The 20033-nt window shown below is 39.5% G+C and overlaps 1 protein-coding gene across 3 annotated transcripts in view; it reads right to left on the reverse strand.

Moving 5' to 3' along the window:
* The window catches only part of Mctp2 (multiple C2 and transmembrane domain containing 2), a 232795-nt gene that overhangs the window by 15765 nt on the left and 196997 nt on the right, over window positions 1-20033 (reverse strand). For all 3 annotated transcript variants that reach the window (XM_087557430.1, XM_087557433.1, NM_001191625.2), the window contains 1 exon segment: window positions 12474-12583. In XM_087557430.1, the coding sequence (XP_087413556.1) occupies window positions 12474-12583 (110 nt within the window).

The raw sequence follows: 20033 nt of genomic DNA on the forward strand, positions 1-20033 counted from the left end.
AAGTAGCTTCACCCTCTCTTTCAGACTACTATCAACATTATTAAAATCTTTATCCATTGAGAGGTATAGTATTTAGTATAGTATGGTATAGTATGGTATAGTATAGTATAGTATAGTATAGTATAGTATAGTATAGTATGCATTTAAGTTCTTTCCTATTAAGAACATTTGTAAAGCTTTTGGAGAATCTTAAAGGACAATTTTACTAGAGTTTAAGAGAAAAGCATATGAAGGTTAGAAGGAAATCCAGGAAACCAGCAGGTGGAGAGGGGGAAATTTTCACTCATAAGTTTACCATGGAATTGAAATAGTGTTGGCTCAGTAGGACAGTCAATAGATCTTCTCCACTGGAAGCTCCTAGCTTCAAATCTTCATATACCAGTGTAGACCTCACCCTTCATCAAGAACCTTCACTTTACAGCATTCGAACAAGACCATTACAGAACAAGACCATTACAGAAAACTATAGTCAATCAAATTTCAGAGTTGTGAAGCCAAATGGATACATCTAGAAAACACTCATTTGTTTAAGCTCGGGAAACATTGTGAATGAGAGAGCAGAAAGAGTTTAAGAGCCAGAGGAACTGGGAGTTTGCCATTGAAACAGTGTTTCCTAGTTATGTCAGAAGCTTTACTAACAAAGTCTTACCAGCATGTCTGCTAAACATGAGAAGAAGGGAAACAACAACAGACATGCTAATGTGGATGAGGGAACACCCATGAGGTCTCAGCCTATGTTAAGAACTACAGGTAATTAAGGAACAGGCAGTAAGAAAGTCTTCCCTAGAAAAGAATACACCAACTGGTTATCCAATACCAAATGTCCAACCCTGAATACATAGGCACATAAGTAACATTTATGAATTGAGTAGGTTGAATGTAGGAATATATGTATTCATGAATCCATATGATTAATGAAAAAGGAGGCCATGAATTGGAAAGAGAGGAAGGAGTGGGTATATGGAAGTTTTGGAGGGAGGAAATGATGTAGTTATAGTCTCAAAAAATAAAAATGTACTTAAAAGAATGAAAAAGCACTCCTAGAAACAGAAGTGGGACACTGAGCTAAGAGCTCTAAAGCCAAATTTTTGTAGGTTTGGGCATGCCTGTTGACTACTTTATACTCAACATTACCTTTTATCCTTGCCTGGAGTCAGTTTATAAACATGTAAGGATACTGAGGTGTAAGCCAAGTGGCTTTGGCTTTAGTCCAACTCTAATATTGGGTAATTGTGGGAATTGATCTAATAAATCTGAAATATAATATCCTCTTAGTGAAACGGTAGTAGTAATAGTATGTATATTATAGATAGTTCTAGAGTTAAACAAGATAAGCAAGAATTTATATTTTAGTAGCTAGTTATATGGTATCTTAATTTTAGCCTACTTATAATTTTTTAAATAAAAATATACATTTTCATTATAAAGTTTGTCCTTGTTTTTCTTGTCAGTTTGTATATTCGGCAAGGCATCCTGCTCTTATCTTTGTTTTGATCTCTGCAATACAATTCAGTTTCATAAATGGCCTGAAACTCAACATATATTCCAAGCTGGAATCAAACTCTTCCTGCCTTATGCTTGCCCCTGTTGTCTCTGTTCCACACGTGATGCTGCACAGAGCAGAAAGGAATCAAAGAGCAGTCCTTACCCAAGGTCACAGAGGCTACGTGAATGACTACCAAAGAATGACTCACAGCACTTACATTTTAGAAAATCACCTATTAGTCATGCAGAAATCTTTCAAGAAAATGCCTAACCTAAGAAACAACACAAGAAACAACAAAACAAAAACAAAAACTTGAATTCTATTTAGACTCTGCAATATCAAATATATTTAGAAATCAATGACACTACACAAAGACCACTCACACATAGCTTGGAGATTCAAAGCTAGTAAAAACATCAAAATACAGACATCACTGTATGCATATAATTATTACTGAATTTACCCATGTGAAAAACTGTAGGAATATATGTCTATACTGCAGTGAATTTCTGGAAGGATATATGCTGACAGTTAATGGTGGATACAACTAATAGAGTTTAGAAAGGAGGCATGGGGTGCAATAAGAGACTTTCACTGGGCATGCTTGATTCTTATAATGGAATAAAATCAAGTTAATGTGAATGTTAAACTGTGATTTTGTATACATTTTAATGAAGAAAAGAGTGAGCAGACCACACCATGCACACGTATATATACATGTACATACACACACACACACACACACACACACACACACACACACACACACACACACATCTCCATCCTCAGTTAGATATGACCCTTTGATCTTCGTAGATTATTTGTTAGGACTGTGTGATGAAAACCTTTCCCATTGTGACACTGTCTAGCCAACAGTGAAACCAGAGATAATGTAGCCAGTTTCCCTCTGTGTCATTCCTATTTTACAGATGCAAAACTGATAAACTACATCTACCTTACAGGAATACGCAATGCTAGCCAATGAATTAATGAATACAAGGCATTTAAAACCTCACAGGGCTTGGCAATTACTTAACACATTTTAGCTGTTTGTATTGCTTTGTTACATTGCAAACATAACATAAATATGAGAAGAAATCTAATTATATCAGAGAGTAGTCAGAATATAATAAAATGTATTAAGCATGAATTTATTTTTTAGGAAGAGATATAAATCACAGTTCCCTTTCTAGCAATAATATATTCTCTTGAAAGAATAAAGTTCTGAGTGACTTGAGTCCCAGGGAGTGGGGAGGTCTGGGGGTCTGGGGGTGACATTCTCTTGGAGATAGGGATGGTGGGGTAAGAGGAAGGACGAATGGGATGTTGGAGGGTGGACCAGGAGGGGGAAAAGAGTAAAGTTCTAGACAAATGGTTTGAGGAAAAATATGTTTTGGAAAGAAACTAGTCCACCACTCAGCTAACATGAAAATAAGAAAATAATGTAGTGGCAAAAATTAAAATTAATATAAGAATTCTAGAAATTAATTCAATTTTAAAGTAATAATTCTACCAAAAATTATTTTAAACAAAAAAATGGGATTTTGATTTATAGATTGTTTAATGTTACCTGTGGGAGAGACAAAACAAATGGCTCAGGGCATCCCTAAATCAAGAACTTAATAGAAAACCATGGGGGAAAGCATATGTCTATGTATTTACAGAATGGCTAAGTGAGAAACAGAATGAGTGAAAGAAGAAAGAACAGAGAAAACCTATAGAAATTGATAGGAAGGATTAGACAAACACCGTTGGGACCTGAGGTCCAGGGAGACAGGACTTCAATCCAAGATTAGGTTACCAGTACAGATTAAAATGCTTTGAGAGCAACATTTAAGGGAAAATAAACAAACAAACAAAAATCACGAATCATGAACCACCAGGTGGTAGCTGACCAAGGTGAGCCACGGTAGAATCTCCTCCAGCAGTAAACATTACCATTCCAGATATCTGAGTGTCCCCAACATAGCAATCCAAAGAATAGCTGCTCACATCTGTCACCAAGGGGCTTCATAACTAAGCACCTCTAGGTAGAGCAGAAAACAAATTCTGAGATGGAAGGTTTCAGGTGTTGAGACCAACTTGACATGCTATACAACCATGTTTAATATGGGAAAGCCCTGAACAAATAAGAAGCCTTTAAAACACCTACTCATAAAACTATTAAGAAGGAATTGGGTACTTGACATAGACATCTAAACTGACAAGTAATCACATGAAATTTGAATCAAGTACATGGTATGATGGAGAGATAGCAAATGTTAGATGCATGAGAGTGATTAGAAAAAAAATGCCAGGTATGTTAATAGGTGAACATGGATCTTGAAACTACCAAAGGGAAGTTCACATAGCTATATTCAACAAGAGAATTAACATCTCTTAAGTAGTAAATAGGTCATATCCTTAATGATTAATAAGATAATTCATAAAAACTATTTTAATATGCAGAAACAACAAAAACATCCAGAGTCCTGCCTGTTCCATGCCACACAGAAGCAGAAACACCAGTGAGCTGAGGACACCCAGAGCCTGCCAGCCACGGGAGCTACTACAATGTTCAAGTATGTGGGAGACAGATGGAGAGAAAGCAAAGCAAAACAGTTTGAACATTTTGAAGAGAGGTGGAACTGGGGGCTGTGAGGGTGGAGACAAAGAACCTGTTGTGAGTACCCTGCCCTCCCACCTAAGGCCATGATGCAATCCCAGCCCATGCTGCCACTGGGGGGTCACGTCTGGGTTAACTGCCATGCAGCTACAGGGGTCTGTGTCAATGCCCATGGCTCATATTACCACTAAAAACCATGCAGACTTCCCTGGTCTGGTTTGCTGCCTGGGACCACTTGATGTCCAAGAGTTGTGCAGAGCAGGCCCTGCCCCTCACTGGCCGCAGTGTTCTGGAAAGACGACCCCATCTTTCACCAACTGCTGCATTCAGAAGAGCAGGTTCTGCACGTCGCCGGAGCATGAGAGGTGGAGAGCATTCTGTAACTACTGGGTGAGCTAGCTGGGGTGGGTGTTGCAGAACTGGTGGGCTGACCAGCTCACCTATACAACCCATGCCTGGAGTCAGAGCTTTGAGTTGGCCCACCTCAACGTCTACCTCATTTATGAACTGCTGGAGCATGTAAAAGGACTTGTGCTATTGATCCAATGCTGCAGGATCTCCATGACACAAGATATCCTAGTATAGTTCCAGTGAGGATCCATTATGGATGGTGTAGCAGAAACCAGAGGCCTTGAACCAGATCAATGACTCATTGCAACAAATATTTGCAAGTGAAGATACGAGGACAAAAGGGTACACTCTGACACAGAGTGACTCACTGCAGCCGCCGTGCTGAGATGTGTTTTGTTTTTGCTTTTTATTTTCTTTTGCCTGGGAGGTTTCAAGGGCAGAGGGCAGATACAAAGAGACAGGGAGATGAGTGGGATTGGGTTACATGATGTGAAACTCACAAAGAATCAATAAAACGTTTAAGAAAAAACCAGCAACAAGAGTATAGAAAGCCAAAGCCAACAAAATTCAAGGAGAAATAGTTCTTGATCATAGTGAACTATTTTAAAAGATCCCTAAGTAACTATCAGAACAAACCCATCAAAACAAAGTTCAGTGCACACACAAGATATCATCACAGTAATTTGAACTTAGGAAATATACATAGTATAATACACCCAATGATCTCTTTAATAAGAACATGGAAAATACAGCAATAAGTTACTGTTAGGCCAATATTTTCTGAACATACGGGAATGTAATGGCAGTCTAGAAACAAAATGATGTACAGAAAATTTCCATAGTAACCTAAATGAAGCAATGTTCTTCTTGTCCAAGGAAGAAATCAAAATAAAAACTCAGAAAATGGCTTTAGCTAGATGCAAAAGATCATTATTACTGTTCAAAATGTCTGTCATGGCCTTAAAGCTCTGCTTACCAGAAAGAGTAGAAGAGTCAGCCGATCTTTACATCAATAAGAAAGATAGAAAGTGAGTGATGTCATTACCCAGAGGCAGAAAATAATAATAAAGGAAGAGCATCGAAATTGTGAGAAAAAGTAGCCAAGGAAAGAGAAACAGGAAGCAGATTCGTGAAGGCAAAGCAGACTCATGAAGGCAAACATGTACTCCTTCTAAAGTCTAATATAAGCGATAGATATTTGTTAAGGAAGAAAATAAGGAAAAACAACTCTCACATATCACAGAAGGTGATGCTGCAGATCCTAGTAACATGTCAAAACATACAACAGCAGGACTGAGGTGTCTCAGCAGGTAAAGGGCTTGCTGTGCCACAGAAGGATCTGAGTTCAAATCCTAGCACCATGTCAGTCAGGCCTGGCTGCATGCCCCTGTAACCCCAGAACTGAGGAAAGACAGGCAGATTCCCCAGAGCTTGCTGGCTGACCAGCCTAGCAGAAAGGGCAAGCTTCCAGTTCAGTGGCCGACCCTGTTCAAGACAACAAGGCACTGATCCATAGAGAAAGACATTGGGCATTCTGCTCTGTCCTCCACATTTGACCACCCTCCTACAAAATGTAAACATCACACATATTTAGGAACACACACACACACACACACACACACACACACACACACACACACACACAGAAAAGTAGACCATTCAAACTATGGCAACTTCTAGTAGTTATACTTCACACAAGCATGTTATAGAAAGGTTATAGCCTACAGAAACATAAAGAAAAATAGTATGACTTACTATATATGTGCATACATATATGAATAAGAGATGAATGTTTTATTAAAAACCTTAAGAAAAAACTATGCCCCCAGATGCGTCCCTCACAAGTTCTCTCAGATATGACAGGAAATGACAAGTCTCTATGTCCATCCCAACCTTTCCCAGAATAAAGGAGATGGAACCCAATTGCACTCTTCTATTTGTGAGGGATTTTGAAGAAGAGAAAATTAACTGGCCACAGTATTCACAGGTGCGAAATCCTAGGCATGTGTATACATCAAAGTCCAGCAATAAAGAGGCTCAACCAGTATGTGAAGGCACTGTGTATCACAGAGCAGAGAGTTCATTCCAGGGTGGTGAACTTGGCATCCCATCCACAAGTCAACCACAGCACTTCTGTAAATTAGCAGAATGGAAGGCGTGGGTACATGGATCGTCCTCATGAATACATAGAAAGTGTTTGACAAACTCAACCTAGGTGTGTGGATCAAACTGAGCAATAATGAGGCACCAAAGGAACCCTGGTAAATCTCAAAAAAAAAAAAAAAAAAAAAAAAAAAACAGAAAACCAAAAAAACAAAAAGCAAAAAGCAAAAAAACAAAAAACCCCAAACAAACAAACAAATAAAAAAAACTGCTCTAAAACAACCTGTAGCTGACAGCTTCCTCAGCAGCGCCCTGCTGGGAGCTTCTCCCTCTGAGATGGAGTGAGTAGAAGTGGTCTTTAACCAAGTTTGGCTGTGTTGTTTCCTCTCCATGACCAAAGCTGCAAACCCTACTAAAGCGCACAGGGGCTGTGATGAAAGGTTGAAAATGTCTCTTAAATGCCAGGAAGATCTAACAGAAAAATCCAAAATCCTGCTCATGTAAGAATTGCAGTAAAGTGGCTTGGTGTGCCAGAGGGGGCTGTAACCCAGGGGGCCTCCCCTTACTCAGAGGAGAAGAGGAGGGGGAGGGGCAAAGGCTATGGGACTGGAGCCTTTGCAGGAGAAGCGGGCTGTGATAGGATGTAAATCAGGATTAAATAAATTAATTAAAAAAAAAGAGCTGCAGTAACAAAACCTATGAAGGTCAATAAGAAATAAAGGAGAAATACGTATTTTATTTTTGAACACCAGTAAGGAACAGGTAGAAATTAAACTCTCCTTTTTAAAAATGTAATTAAAAGTAATGACCAACAAATCAAGAATTTTGAGACTCAATCTCTTACACAATTGAGTGGAAAAACCTGACATGGAGAACAAAAAAAAGATGGAGGGCAGCATCCATTCATGTACGCCTAAGACTTGTATGCATGCCAAAGGTCAGAATTCTAGGGGGAGTCTTCTATAGCACATCCAAGGTTGAGCAACTTTGGGCAATCACAGCTTTCCCTTCTTGAAATCAAATAGTTAAGGAAATATTTTCATCGACTTTAGTAGTTTTCCTGAGTTGGGAAAATTCTAATCATGGGGGAGAAATGACCTAAATTCTTTTTTTTTATTTTTATTGAATATTTTTATTTACATTTCAAATGTTATCCCTTTTCCTGGTTTCCCATCCATAAACCCTCTATCCCATTTCCCCTCCCCCTTCCTCTATGATGGTGTTTCCCCATGCATCCACCCACCCCTTCCCACCTTCCCACCCTGACATTTCCCTATACTGATGGGTTCGAACCTTGGCAGGACCAAGAGCTTCTCCTCCCATTGGTGAACAACAAAGCCATCTTCTGCTAGGAGGAGTCCTTCTTTATGCAGACGAGCCTATCACCATGTGAGGCTATTGCTTTGGGAATTTTAAGGCACTTAGCAAAAGTGATGAGGGCAGCATCCAATAACATGAGTGCATTCCCATACTGTGTTGGGATTCTAACATAACAATTCAATGGTTACTTTTTTTCTCAGGCTGGGACAAATGAAACCCTCAGATGCCTGCTCTCTTAGAAACACAAGCTACTGGCCACCCATTCCTATAGATTCTTCTCTATGGCGTATCCAACAAGATGGCCTCATTTAGTATGTATATTGTTCATACACTAGCTTGCTAATACTCTCCTGGGCATTTGCTCTTTAATCTGTTCCATTTAACATACTCCTCTCAGGGTAAATGCAAATTGTGCCGCTGTCATCCCAATGGATTCCCTGTGATTCTAACTGCACTTCCCTTGTTTTCCTAACACCACTTCCTATTGAGAAGAGTCCTACTTTATACAGCTGGGCCTTGCACACTCCAGATCATCCAAATCAGTGAATCTCTACCTTCCTAGAACCTCTTCATCTCACCAACTCCTCCTTGAAGCTTTATCTAGATACTCAAAGACACAGGGTTGGCATGATCATTCCATAAAGAGACATTCATACACGTGTACCTCAGGAACATTTGACCTACTCTCCAGGAGAGTTCAACACTGACTAAAATTCTCAATGTGATACGTACATGTATTTGAAATTGGCATATATTATAACAAGTGATCACAGAAGATAAATAGGAAAGACAAAATCCTGCTTCTTCCCTGAACACACAGCAGTGTGACAATTATTCGAAGACTTTCATGTAAAATGTTCCATGTTGTCAAAAGCTGGCTAGAAGTTCTCCTGGTTTGGAAGCACAGAATTACAATAGAATTCCAAGAGTGTGACAAATGACATCCCCCTTGAATGCCCGGCAGGGAGTTTAAGGTCACTGTAATAATGAAGAGGCAAGGAATTAATAGGAGTCCATCCTATTAGCCTTCCTGTGTTGCAGCTGGACAGAACAGTGCTCTGTTCATGGCCTGTAAACACGTTCCGGGCATGGCCACCACAGCTGTGCTGGGCACAGCTGCCCATCAAAAGCACTGTAGAGATGGAGCCTGTTTAAATCACGCCACCCTCTTCGCCCCTCACACACATTTCCTTGTCATTATCAGCTACACAACGGCTACATTTGTGTTTCAGAGATGTCCGAGAATGCAGACAGTTGTACCACACAGCATCTTCCTTCCTCGGCCTTGCCCCCACTCCACATCCTCTTATCCTCCTGGCCCCAGCACATTCTTCACTCCTTTTCTTTCAGTGACTTTTTCTCTGTCTCTTTAAGGCTTTTTTTGTAATGTACCCCCACCCCCAATCTCAAAACATCACCATTTTTCTCCCTATCCCATGGACATGCTGCTTCCCTACCTCCTTGTACCTTCTACAGTATTTTGGTTTGAGTCTATGTGAAGGGTACCCATCTGCTGTGCCCTCATCCACCATTTGCCAAACTATCTTCTCCCATTCTTAGAACTGCTTAGAAGTAGTCCAGTCTTGCCTTCTAGCTCCCTCTCTTTTAAGCCGCATCTTGCACTCAGCCAGCTTCCCCTAGCATCCAACCTGGTGGCTTTTATGTACTAAAGTTATCTAGTTGGTTTTTTTTTTATTATGGTATTTCTTCTTTACTGGAAAAAAAATACATTCTTAGAGAGTAATACTATTATAGTCTAACAGTAAAGGACACAGGTTCAAATCCAAGCCCTGAGGCTGATTGACTGTGACTTTGGGCTGCATCCTTAATCACAGCCTTTAGCATCTTAAGCTATACTAAAAATCCTTACCACGTTCTGCTAGGAGATGCTCTGTTCAACACTGGGTGATACCGCAAAACCTTCACTATATGAATGGCTTAGCACTGTGGCTGGACGGCATGTCACTGGCCAATGCTACTCTTACCACAGTCAGTGTGAGCCCACTATCACACTCTGCAAAATAAGCTAATAAAGAATTAACTACTGTCCTTGTCACATGTTCCTCTTCCAGTTGCTTCTGCTAAATTCTGGCAAAGCTAACCGAAGGAATGATTTGTTCATTATGAGAAGCACAGAAAATTAAATCAGATAAGGTGTTAACATTTGTCAGCAAAAATCCTCACTCTCTAATTATTTCCTTTTAACATATTAAGAAGGAAAATATGTTCTATAAATTTAAATCTGTGTGTTTGAATTTTTCCGTTCTGAAATATGTGTGCATGTGGTGTGCTCGCATGTATCTGGTGATAGGTATGTGTGAGTGTAGGAAGGTGGTCCAGTAAGGCCAGACTTATCAGACCTCCTGGAATTAAAAGCAATTGTTAGCTACTTAATGTGGATTCTGGGGAATTGAGCCTGGGTCCTCTAGATGAACTGCAAGTGCTCTAAACCACTGAGCCCTTTCCCTAGCCCCTGAAAGTTGTTTTTGATTTGGTTGTAATCAAACATGCATTCAGCTAGGTGCATGGTTTTGCCTGTAAACCCCCTGCTCCCACTCAGTAGGCTGAAGCAGGAGAACTAGCATGCGCCAACCTAGGCTATACAGACCTGTCTCAACAGCTTAGGTACATAGTAAGTTTCCAGTTAACCTAAGCTACAGAGACACAATATCTCTACAAAGTAACAACAACAAAACCCACAATAGTCATAATAAAAGGCTATTTGGTGGCGATGCCTTTGGACTTCCAACTGAAAACCAATAGAAGTCACAGAAGACACGGGTGTATGTTCCCTCATGTTAGCCATCCCTGGAGGTTTACGTGTCTTTCTATGTAGGAATCTCAACTGGGCTTTTAACGTGAGCTGTGATTTCTTGGCTTCTACATTCTTAAAACTAGAATCTTCTTTAGGTAATTAGAAGAAAAAAATACAGACATGATCAATGAGATAAGCATTAACTTACAGAACAGAGTTGGTACAATTTTGGATTAAAGAAAGGATAAACTATTTTATAAACCCAATAAAAACAGTTTAAGACTCACATCATACCAGATAAAGATGCTCTTGTACACATTAATACGGCATAACATAAGGCCGTAAGCCCCCATTTAAAAAGTGAGCCAAAAGTACACGGTAGCACATAAAGGGCTAGGTTTGATAAAAAGGAATCCTGCCTTTTTGTTTGTTTGGATTTGTTTTTGTTCATTTGATTTTTCTTTTGTTTGTAAAGACATTTGTATTGGGCACATAGCATACCTGCTCGTTTACATAACAACAGTAAACAGCAGAATAATTCTCTCAGAGTTCACAGGGCCTAGTAGGATGAACGGTGTACCCTGTAGAATGTTAAGGAAAGTCCTCATATGCAGTGGTAGTGCACACCTTTGATTTCAGAACTAGGGAGCCAAAGAAAGGTGGATGTCTGAGTTTGAGGGTAGACTGGACTACAGAGTGAGTTCAAGGACAGCCAGGGCTACACTTGGAAACTCTGTCTTGAAAAACCAAAATGAAAAAAAATGTTCCTAAGATATCCTTGGAGATGGTGAAATCATTTCATGTCCCTCTACCTAATATACCCTTAGTTGTGTACCAATTATGGATAAATAAGAAAATTCTAGCGATTTGCTGGATTCTGGGGTTCAGATTTAAAGAACCCTTGGATCACATTTGCTCCCCTCTGATCACTGAGTCAATCAAGGGGCTTTTCACTAAAACCAAAATATTTTTCAAAGGGAAAAGGGCATGATTAGTAGATATGCTCACAGAGACCGAGTCAGTATGCACAGGATCTGCATGAGTCTGCACCAGGTCCGTTGCATGTGTAGGATGGTTTTCAGGTTAATGTTCTCTTATGACTCCTGAGAGAAAATGAGTGGGTCTGATTCTTGTGTCTTCTCTTGGGCTCTTCTTCTTCTTCTTCTTCTTCTTCTTCTTCTTCTTCTTCTTCTTCTTCTTCTTCTTCTTCTTCTTCTTCTTCTTCTTCTTCTTTTGTTGTTTGTTTTGTTTTGTTTTTCTGTGCAACTTCAATGTAAAAGTTTTTGTTTTATCTTACTGTATTTTATTTTACCATGTTTGGTTGTTCTCTCTCAAAAGCCTGTTCCTTTCTAAGGGAAGACAGAAAAGGAGCTGATCTGGATAGAAGAGGAGGTGGGGAGGAACTGGAGAGAGTGGAGGGAGGAGAAACCATAATCAGCATATATGATGTAAGAAAGGAATCTTTTCATTCTGTCTTGTTTTTCCAGACAGAGTTTCTCCATATAGCCCTGGCTGTCCTGGAACTCTGTAGACCAGGGTAGCTTCGAACTCAGAGACCTTCCTGACTCCGCTGATATTAAAGCCACCAGTGTGCCACCACTGCTCAATGAAGAATTTATTTTCAATAACAGTGAAAAAAAGTCACGTAAACAGAACCGTATTGTCATCCCAGTTCTGAAGTTCCCCACATCTGTCAAGTGACAAGCGCAAAGGACAAGGCACATGAACCAAACCCCAGTTTGAGTAATTCCAATGCTTTCTTCATCGTTTAGAGGATGCTAGAATCCTCTTCCTCCACCATCCTGTGGGAACCATGTCCAGTTTATAAACCACTGAACGTGGGAAGAACTTACTTCTTAATCCTTTCTCCAAAAGAAGCGACTTCCTCCAAGATGTTCTGGACAGTGGAAACAATATCCTGGACCATATAGATTCTCTCAATTATTCCCTTTTTCTCAGACTCCTAGAAAACACAAAAGGCAAGATTTGTATTAGCTAGTTAGAAAACAAAAAGTTAATTCAAGGCAACAACCACATTTCCACACATGTTTATTGGCTCCAAGATATGAATGCCAGTTTACTATTTTGGTTGGTGCGGTTCCAGTCACAATCTTAGGATCTAAAAGTGATAACAGAACGTCCTTGGGTTGAGAAACTTCAGGTCCCTGTAGAGTATACTATAACCACACCAGCGAGTCCAGCTGTTTTCCTCTCTCCTCTGGTTGCCTAAAGTACACTTTTTCCATCTTCTATGACAGTGCTGCAGATATGCACCACAGTAAGAACAGGTCGCTCTGGAGTAAAAACAATACCTTTCCAAGTACTGTGACTTCCTTTTTTTTAATTGGATATTTTTTATTTACATTTCAAATGTTAATTTCCTTTCTCAGTTTCCTGGCCATAAGCCCCCTATTCCATCCCCCTCCCCTTCTTCTATGAGGGTGTTCCCCCTGCCCAACCCCCCTTATACACACACCCCACATTCCCCAGCACTGGGGGTCCAGCCTTGGTAGGACCAAGGGCTTCTCCTCCCATTGGTGCCCAAAAAGGCCATCCTCTGCTACATATGCAGCTGGAGCCATATTGACCAACGGTTCTGTCCATGCGTACTCTTTGGATGTGGTTTAGTCCCTAGGAGCTTTGGTTGGTTGGAATTGTTGTTCTTAAGGGTTGCAAGCCCCTTCCGCTCTCTCAACCCTTTCTGTAACGCCTCCAACCGGGATTCCATTCTCAGTTCAATGGTTTGCTGAAACTGTTACATTGTAATCATGTTCCCAATAGACTGCAGACACCAGCAAAACTTCAGCCAACCTGTGGCAACTATATCAGAACCAAAGCAAGCATCAAAGACATGCCATAGGCAGCTGGACCGTAGAGACCTATGTGTCACACACCCAGCAAGCAGATCTGGCACTGGATTATGTGCTTTGTTTATGAGCTTGAAGTGCTATACATGTCCTCAGTATCCACTGTCTAAGAATGTTACCTCTCTAAGTGGTGTATAGAAGATCTTCAATACATTTTACTGTGTTAAGTAGCTATAGCATTATTAATTGATTATGCAAATAATTACACAAATTGCTACAACATATTTTATACTATTTCTTGGCTAATCTCTTCCCTACTCTCATCTCTCTGCATCCACCTCGCCTACTATGCTTGCTATATACAGTAAGGGTCTTAATCACCTTTACAACCAAGCTACAAGAGATTGTTACTTGGGTTAGAGTTATGATGAATCACTCAGTAGGCGACCACTCCTAGGGTACCCTCCATGCTATGAAAGGAAGGGAGGAAGGAAGGGGGAAAGAAAAAAACAAACAAAATATGCAAACACAGACTCAAAGAAAGATAAATTACTAATTTTTATGTTCTATTTCTGCTTCATTTAAAAACAGCCATTAATGGAGTGGGAAAACTAGCGCCCCCTGTGGTGGTTAGAGGTAAAAGCACCAATAGGGCCGGTATGTGTAATCCACTCATTCATTTAAGTAGTCCCGATCCCATCATTTGGTATCAAAGGAAACATTGAGGGTGTTCCTTCTTGCAGTGGCTACATTGCAAGACCGTTTCATTATCCTCAACTTTTAAATTATTTTCCCCTTATTATTATTCTTTAAGCAGTTTATGCTAAAAATTAGACATGCTGCCAAGGCGACCTCACTCATACCCAGCAACCCACAATGCCTATGAATGGGCACAATGGTCAAAACCCATCTCTGTCTGCCACAGAAGCCCTGTGTTTACAAAGGAGCATTTGAAGGCTCCAGAGAGCTTGACCCAAAGGGCAAAGGAGCTTCCTCTTTGCAGCAGCATTGACTTTGAGTCAAAACAAGTTTTTAGAAAATGATTCAAGTTTCTGTGTGGCTCAATTTCCTAAGAAACTTCCTATATTAATTGTTTCATTTTTTTTTTACCTCTACAAAAGAACCAAAACTTTAAGTGTTAATTAGTATACCAAATTAATGAAGGATTATGACAGTATCTTTTCAGTATTTAAATGAATTTGACGTTTTGCTTTGAGTATTTGGTATCCACAGATGAGACTCAGACTTGCATATTTTTAAGTCAAAGCAATTAAAATCCTGTACTTTCTAAATTATCAACTAATTCATTTTGATCTATTAGATACGTTATAAAAATTATTTCATTTTATAATGCATTGTTAAGAACAAAAATATATAGTACATATGCATTAAATAAAGTCATTATGCTGATTACATGAATATTTAAAGATGACATTCAAAGAATGGCTGTGCATGGTACAAACACTCAGACGCACTCAACAAATATACTTTATGTGTCGTTTCCCTTTCCTTTTCTATCAGCCTGTCACATTTCTCTCTTTCTTTCTTTCTTTCTTTCTTTCTTCCTTCCTTCCTTCCTTCCTTCCTTTCTTTCTCCCTTTCTTCCTTCCTTTCTTATTTCATGTATGTGACTACACTGTCGCTGTCTTCGGGCACACCAGACAGAAGGCATTGGATGCTCATTACAGATGGTTGTGAACCACAACATGGTTGCTGGGAATTGAACTCAAGACCTCTGGCAGAGTAGTCAGTGCTCTTAACTGCTAAGCCATCTCTCCAGACCCATCCTCTCATTTCTAATATGCATAAAGTTGTTCTCAACCATCTTCAGAGTTGAATTTAATGGACATTAAATCAGCGTCTTAATCAACACTACTGTAGACAAAATTAAGAGCGACTTTCTCCTCAAGGGCTTAGGTACCCTGAAAACTCACAATAAATGGTACAGATGGAAGAAGTCATTAATTCTGTGCTGTAATTTCAACTTTATATCCATAGGATAGATTTAATATCCATTGCTATGAACTTTCTCTAGATTTTTATAGATAGTGCTTCCAATAAGGTATTTCCTTACTTGAATAATTTATAGAAAATTTTCAGAATGACTATGGGTTTGCTAGCTTATATTTCTAGGTATACTATATTTCATGTTCAAATAGATTTATCATAATTTGAAATAAATGATAGTTTCCATATCCTTGTCCATTTCCACTCTTCCATGATGTGATATAGCACTAGGACTCCCTCAAGGTACCAGTCTTTCCTACTAACAGAATCATGAACTATGTAGGCTTTTCCACTGAATGGCTACCTATCCTACCCCTGGGTATTTTACTATTGCAAAACCAAGCAATCTAAAATACAGTCAGCATACCAACAACTACCATTAGGATAATAATATCAGAGCATTGTTATTTATTAAATACCTATATAGGTATATTATATAGGTATCATTTTTATTTAAATTAAATTATAAGTTTATGTGTATTTAAAATATATGTATTAAACTATATATGTATCATTCTTATTTAAATACTAAAGTGCATTATACAAATTTTTTACGTACATATTATTCAATCTAGCAGGAGAAATAAAACCTAATCTTGTATCCAGGCTAGTTTTCCATCATCTTATCTGTGGCATGGATTAAATTTGAATATATTTAACATACATTTGCATACTTCTTATTCTTTGCACTAACTATTCTGAATTAGCAGTATGGAGGTTTGTGTATCTTGTTGCCCAGTCCACGGCATGGCACAGTAGGCTGGTATAGCAGGTGAATGATGAGACAGAGGAATGAGATAAGTTTCCACAAGTTTCTGAGACAGAAATAGGCTGGTACTTTGTTTTATTGTGATCATTCACAGCCTACCTCTAGGGAGAACTAGTTCTAGTCCCTGGAAAGAGTCAGGGATGGATAATTTCTGCTTGCCTTTTAGGTTTAACTCACTGTTTGTCCTTTAGAGGTTGGCTACCTACAGAGAGATTTCAAAGGGTAATAGAAGTGGCCACTGGAAAAGCTTCAAGTCTAAGCAACGTGATCCAGTTTGTTTTAATGTAAATGTTAAATGTAATATTTAGCTCTAAAATGAAGACTATTAACAATTAAATTTTCCTGGAAAAACAGGGACATATGATATATCATTTTCCTCTGCAATTGATTAGTATAGGAAGTGTCTTAGTTAGGTTTGTATTCCTGCACAAAACATCATGAACAAGAAGCAAGTTGGGGAGAAGAGGGTTTATTCAGCTCACAATTTCCACATTGCTGGTCATCACCAAAGGAAGTCAGGACCAGAACTCAAGCAGGTCAGGAAGCAGGAGCTGATGCCGAGGCCATGGAGGGATGTTACTTACTGGCTTGCTTCCCTTGGCTTGCTCAGCTTGCTCTCTTATAGAACCCAAGACTAGCAGCCCAGGGATGGCACCACTCACAATGGGCTGGGCCCTCTCCACTTGATCACTAGTTGAGAAAATGCCTTACAGCTGGGTCTCATGGATCCATTTCCTCAACTGAGGCTCCTTTCTCTGATAACTTCAGCTGTGTCAAGTTGACATGCAAAACCAGCAAGTACAGGAAGTGATCAATATTTCCCAGTATATTCATCCCAATGAAGTGTATTTCTTATACCTTCTATAATATGGCATGGGATAGGCCCATCTGGAGGATGTATCCTCATGATTAGGATAGGGGGTATATTTTGTTCTTTAAATAGCTTTGGTGCTCTTTTGACAATGTCCCTTTATATTGATCAAGGCATAATAGCCTCTATACTACATGAAGGTGGTATTTGTACTTTCATAGTTACATATATGATTGGCATCTTTCCCACCCTCCCACTGTCCTATTCAATGGTAGAACTAAGTAGACAAGAAGATAAGACTAGCTGGGTCTATCTGACTGCACTCTTGGAATCCACAAAATTGCTGCAGGGTCTCCACAGAGCTAAGAGAAATCAGTGGATACAGGGAAAGAACAGGGATGTCAAAGGATTGTTTGCATTGACCTGGAAACCTGACAGGTATATAGAAAATACCAACCAACATTCTAGGTATCATAAATCTATAAAACTAATATGTTGAAATTAAATCCTATGGAATTAGAGAAGCCTCTTCAGGGCACTCACATATACTGACTGCTATCTGTCCTTTTACATCCAGCCATAATTCTACCCTTAGTCATCCAGTTACACATTTATTCATTATGGTGGCTTGATGGGAAATGACCCCCATTGGTCCATAGGGAATGGTATTATTAGAAGCTGTGGCATTGTTGGAGTAGGTGTGGTTTTTGTGGAAAGAGGTATATCACTAGGACAAGGGCTTTGAAGTTTAAGAAGCCCAAGCCATGCCCAGTGTGGCACTTACTTCCTACTGTCTGCTGGTCCTAAATGTAGCACTCTCAGTTCCTCTAGTTCCATGTCTGCCTACATGCAACCATGCCTCCCTCACACCATGTCAATAATGGACTAAACCTCTGAAACTGTAAGCCAACCCCAATTAACTATTTTCCTGTATAAGAGTTGCTATGGTTATGGTGCCTCCTCAAAGCAATAAATCCCCAAGACATTCATTTTCTGTACTTCTAAAGTTATCTTTAAGCCACTAATCTGTCAAAGGGCAAGCCCCACAGGCACCAACATTAATTCTTCTGTTTCCAAGATGGTAGAGACTAGTCTCAGTAAGAAAATGGTGTTTACAAACATATAGCAATGGACTTAAATCTGGGGCTGGACTACTAAGAAGGTCTCACTCATAAAGGAGGTACCTAGTGCATTATGTACTTTTGTTTTTTAGTTTTCCATTTGCTTTCTTGGTGTCTCCGGGTTTCTCTTCTAATTTCTTTATAATGGCATCATTTTGAAACATTGGCTCCTGCTAAGTATTCCTCCCTCCTATTTTTTCTGGGATTTTCTTATGTTGCTTTCTTAGGAATGGGTATTATTTGGTGCTTTTTTGGCAATGTCTGGAGGAAAAGTTTCCTCCTATTTTCATCTAAGAATCTGATGTGTAATCAGTGATTTTAGGTCAATAGATCAATAGATGAAAATTCAGATAAAATGTAAAGTACAGCTCCTCAGACACATGAACTATATCTGCACATTCTATTTTTATAGTAGCTAACATTTTGCTCCTACGCTATAAAATTATTTCAAATAAGATATATCAATCTTATGATTTTAAAATTAAAGAGTATCCATGTAACAAGGCTGAGAAAACCTTTAGTATTGTTTATACTTTTATAAAAACATGTATATTTCTGAACAACATGGATGAGGTCCATATGCACTTTAGCTAACTTGAATCGCTATGGAAGAATACACGAGGTAAGTGGTTTCTAAAGTAAAGAGGTTATTTGGCTCTCAATTCTCACGGCTGAAAGATTCAAAGAGCATGATACTGGCATCTCAGTTAGCAGCAATGGAAAACAACCTTTGCAAAATGGCCCAAGCTTTCAGGGAGTCTTCATTTTACAATATCACTTTCAGGAACAGACATTCTACCTTATAAGACCAACACTAATCCCTTCCTTGGATGTGGTGCCTGCCATAATTATGTCTTATTAGCTTTGCTTCTGCATGAACACATCAGGACCAGAACCTGAACACTCGGGAGTCAGAGATCCTCTTTAGCAGCAAGCATGATGACTTTTAACATTTGAATCTTAGCTGCAGTTCTGAAAACTGAAACTCACACAATCTTGACCTGGGTCGGGGTGGAAGGCAAAGATGAGAAGTCTTAGTTGGTTTTCTATTGCTGTGATAAAACACCATGACCAAAAGCAACATGAGGAAGAAAGGGTATATATTCTGAAGTTTGTAGTCTGTCATATTGGAAAGCTGGGTCAGAAACTTAAGGCAGGCACTGGAGCAGACACCACGGAGGAATGCAGCTTACTGGCTTGGTCAGTATGTTTTCTTACACATTCTATAACTAAATCCCAGGGCAGGCACCAACTATGGTGGAGTGGACCCTCCTATATCAACCATTCATTTCAAACAATAGCCCATAACCTTCCTGAGAGGCCAATCTTATTGTGGTATTTCCTCAATTCAGAGCCCCTTTTCCCAGATATGTCTAGGTTTGAATAAAGTTGGTTTTAAAAATCAGGAGAGAAGCTTTATAACATATGCAAATTACCTGATACCATCATTAACCTGAACCCCTTCCCTTCAAGCAGGCAAAAAGACAAAGGACGAACAGCCTTTTGTCTAACTAAGAATACTGGGATGCATTTGGGTTTCTTAAGGAAGGCTCTTCTGGGACAAGTCTGTTCATGTAGCCCTGATGCTCTGAGAGATCGTCTAGCAGCTGGATGTGCACCCCGCTGGCTTTATTTACACATCTCAGATTGAACCAGGGGATGTGGTGATAACAGTTTAGCAGATACAACATTGCATCTGCTGCTGACACCACATTGCCTGGGAAGAGGAAGAGTGATTCATTCAGAAAGACAAGACAGCGGCTGCACGCCCCTGGTCCTCTCGCCACAGAGGCATCTGACTCATACAGAGAACTGTGGGTAGGAAAATAGTGATGACCATTGGTGCGACTGCACAAATGAACAAGATGATTGCAACTGACTGCACAACCACAGCGGGG

Source organism: Rattus norvegicus, chromosome 1 (genome assembly GCF_021556685.1).
Source record: "Rattus norvegicus strain SHRSP/BbbUtx chromosome 1, alternate assembly SHRSP_T2T, whole genome shotgun sequence".
In the NCBI taxonomy this organism is placed as follows: Eukaryota; Metazoa; Chordata; class Mammalia; order Rodentia; family Muridae; genus Rattus; species Rattus norvegicus.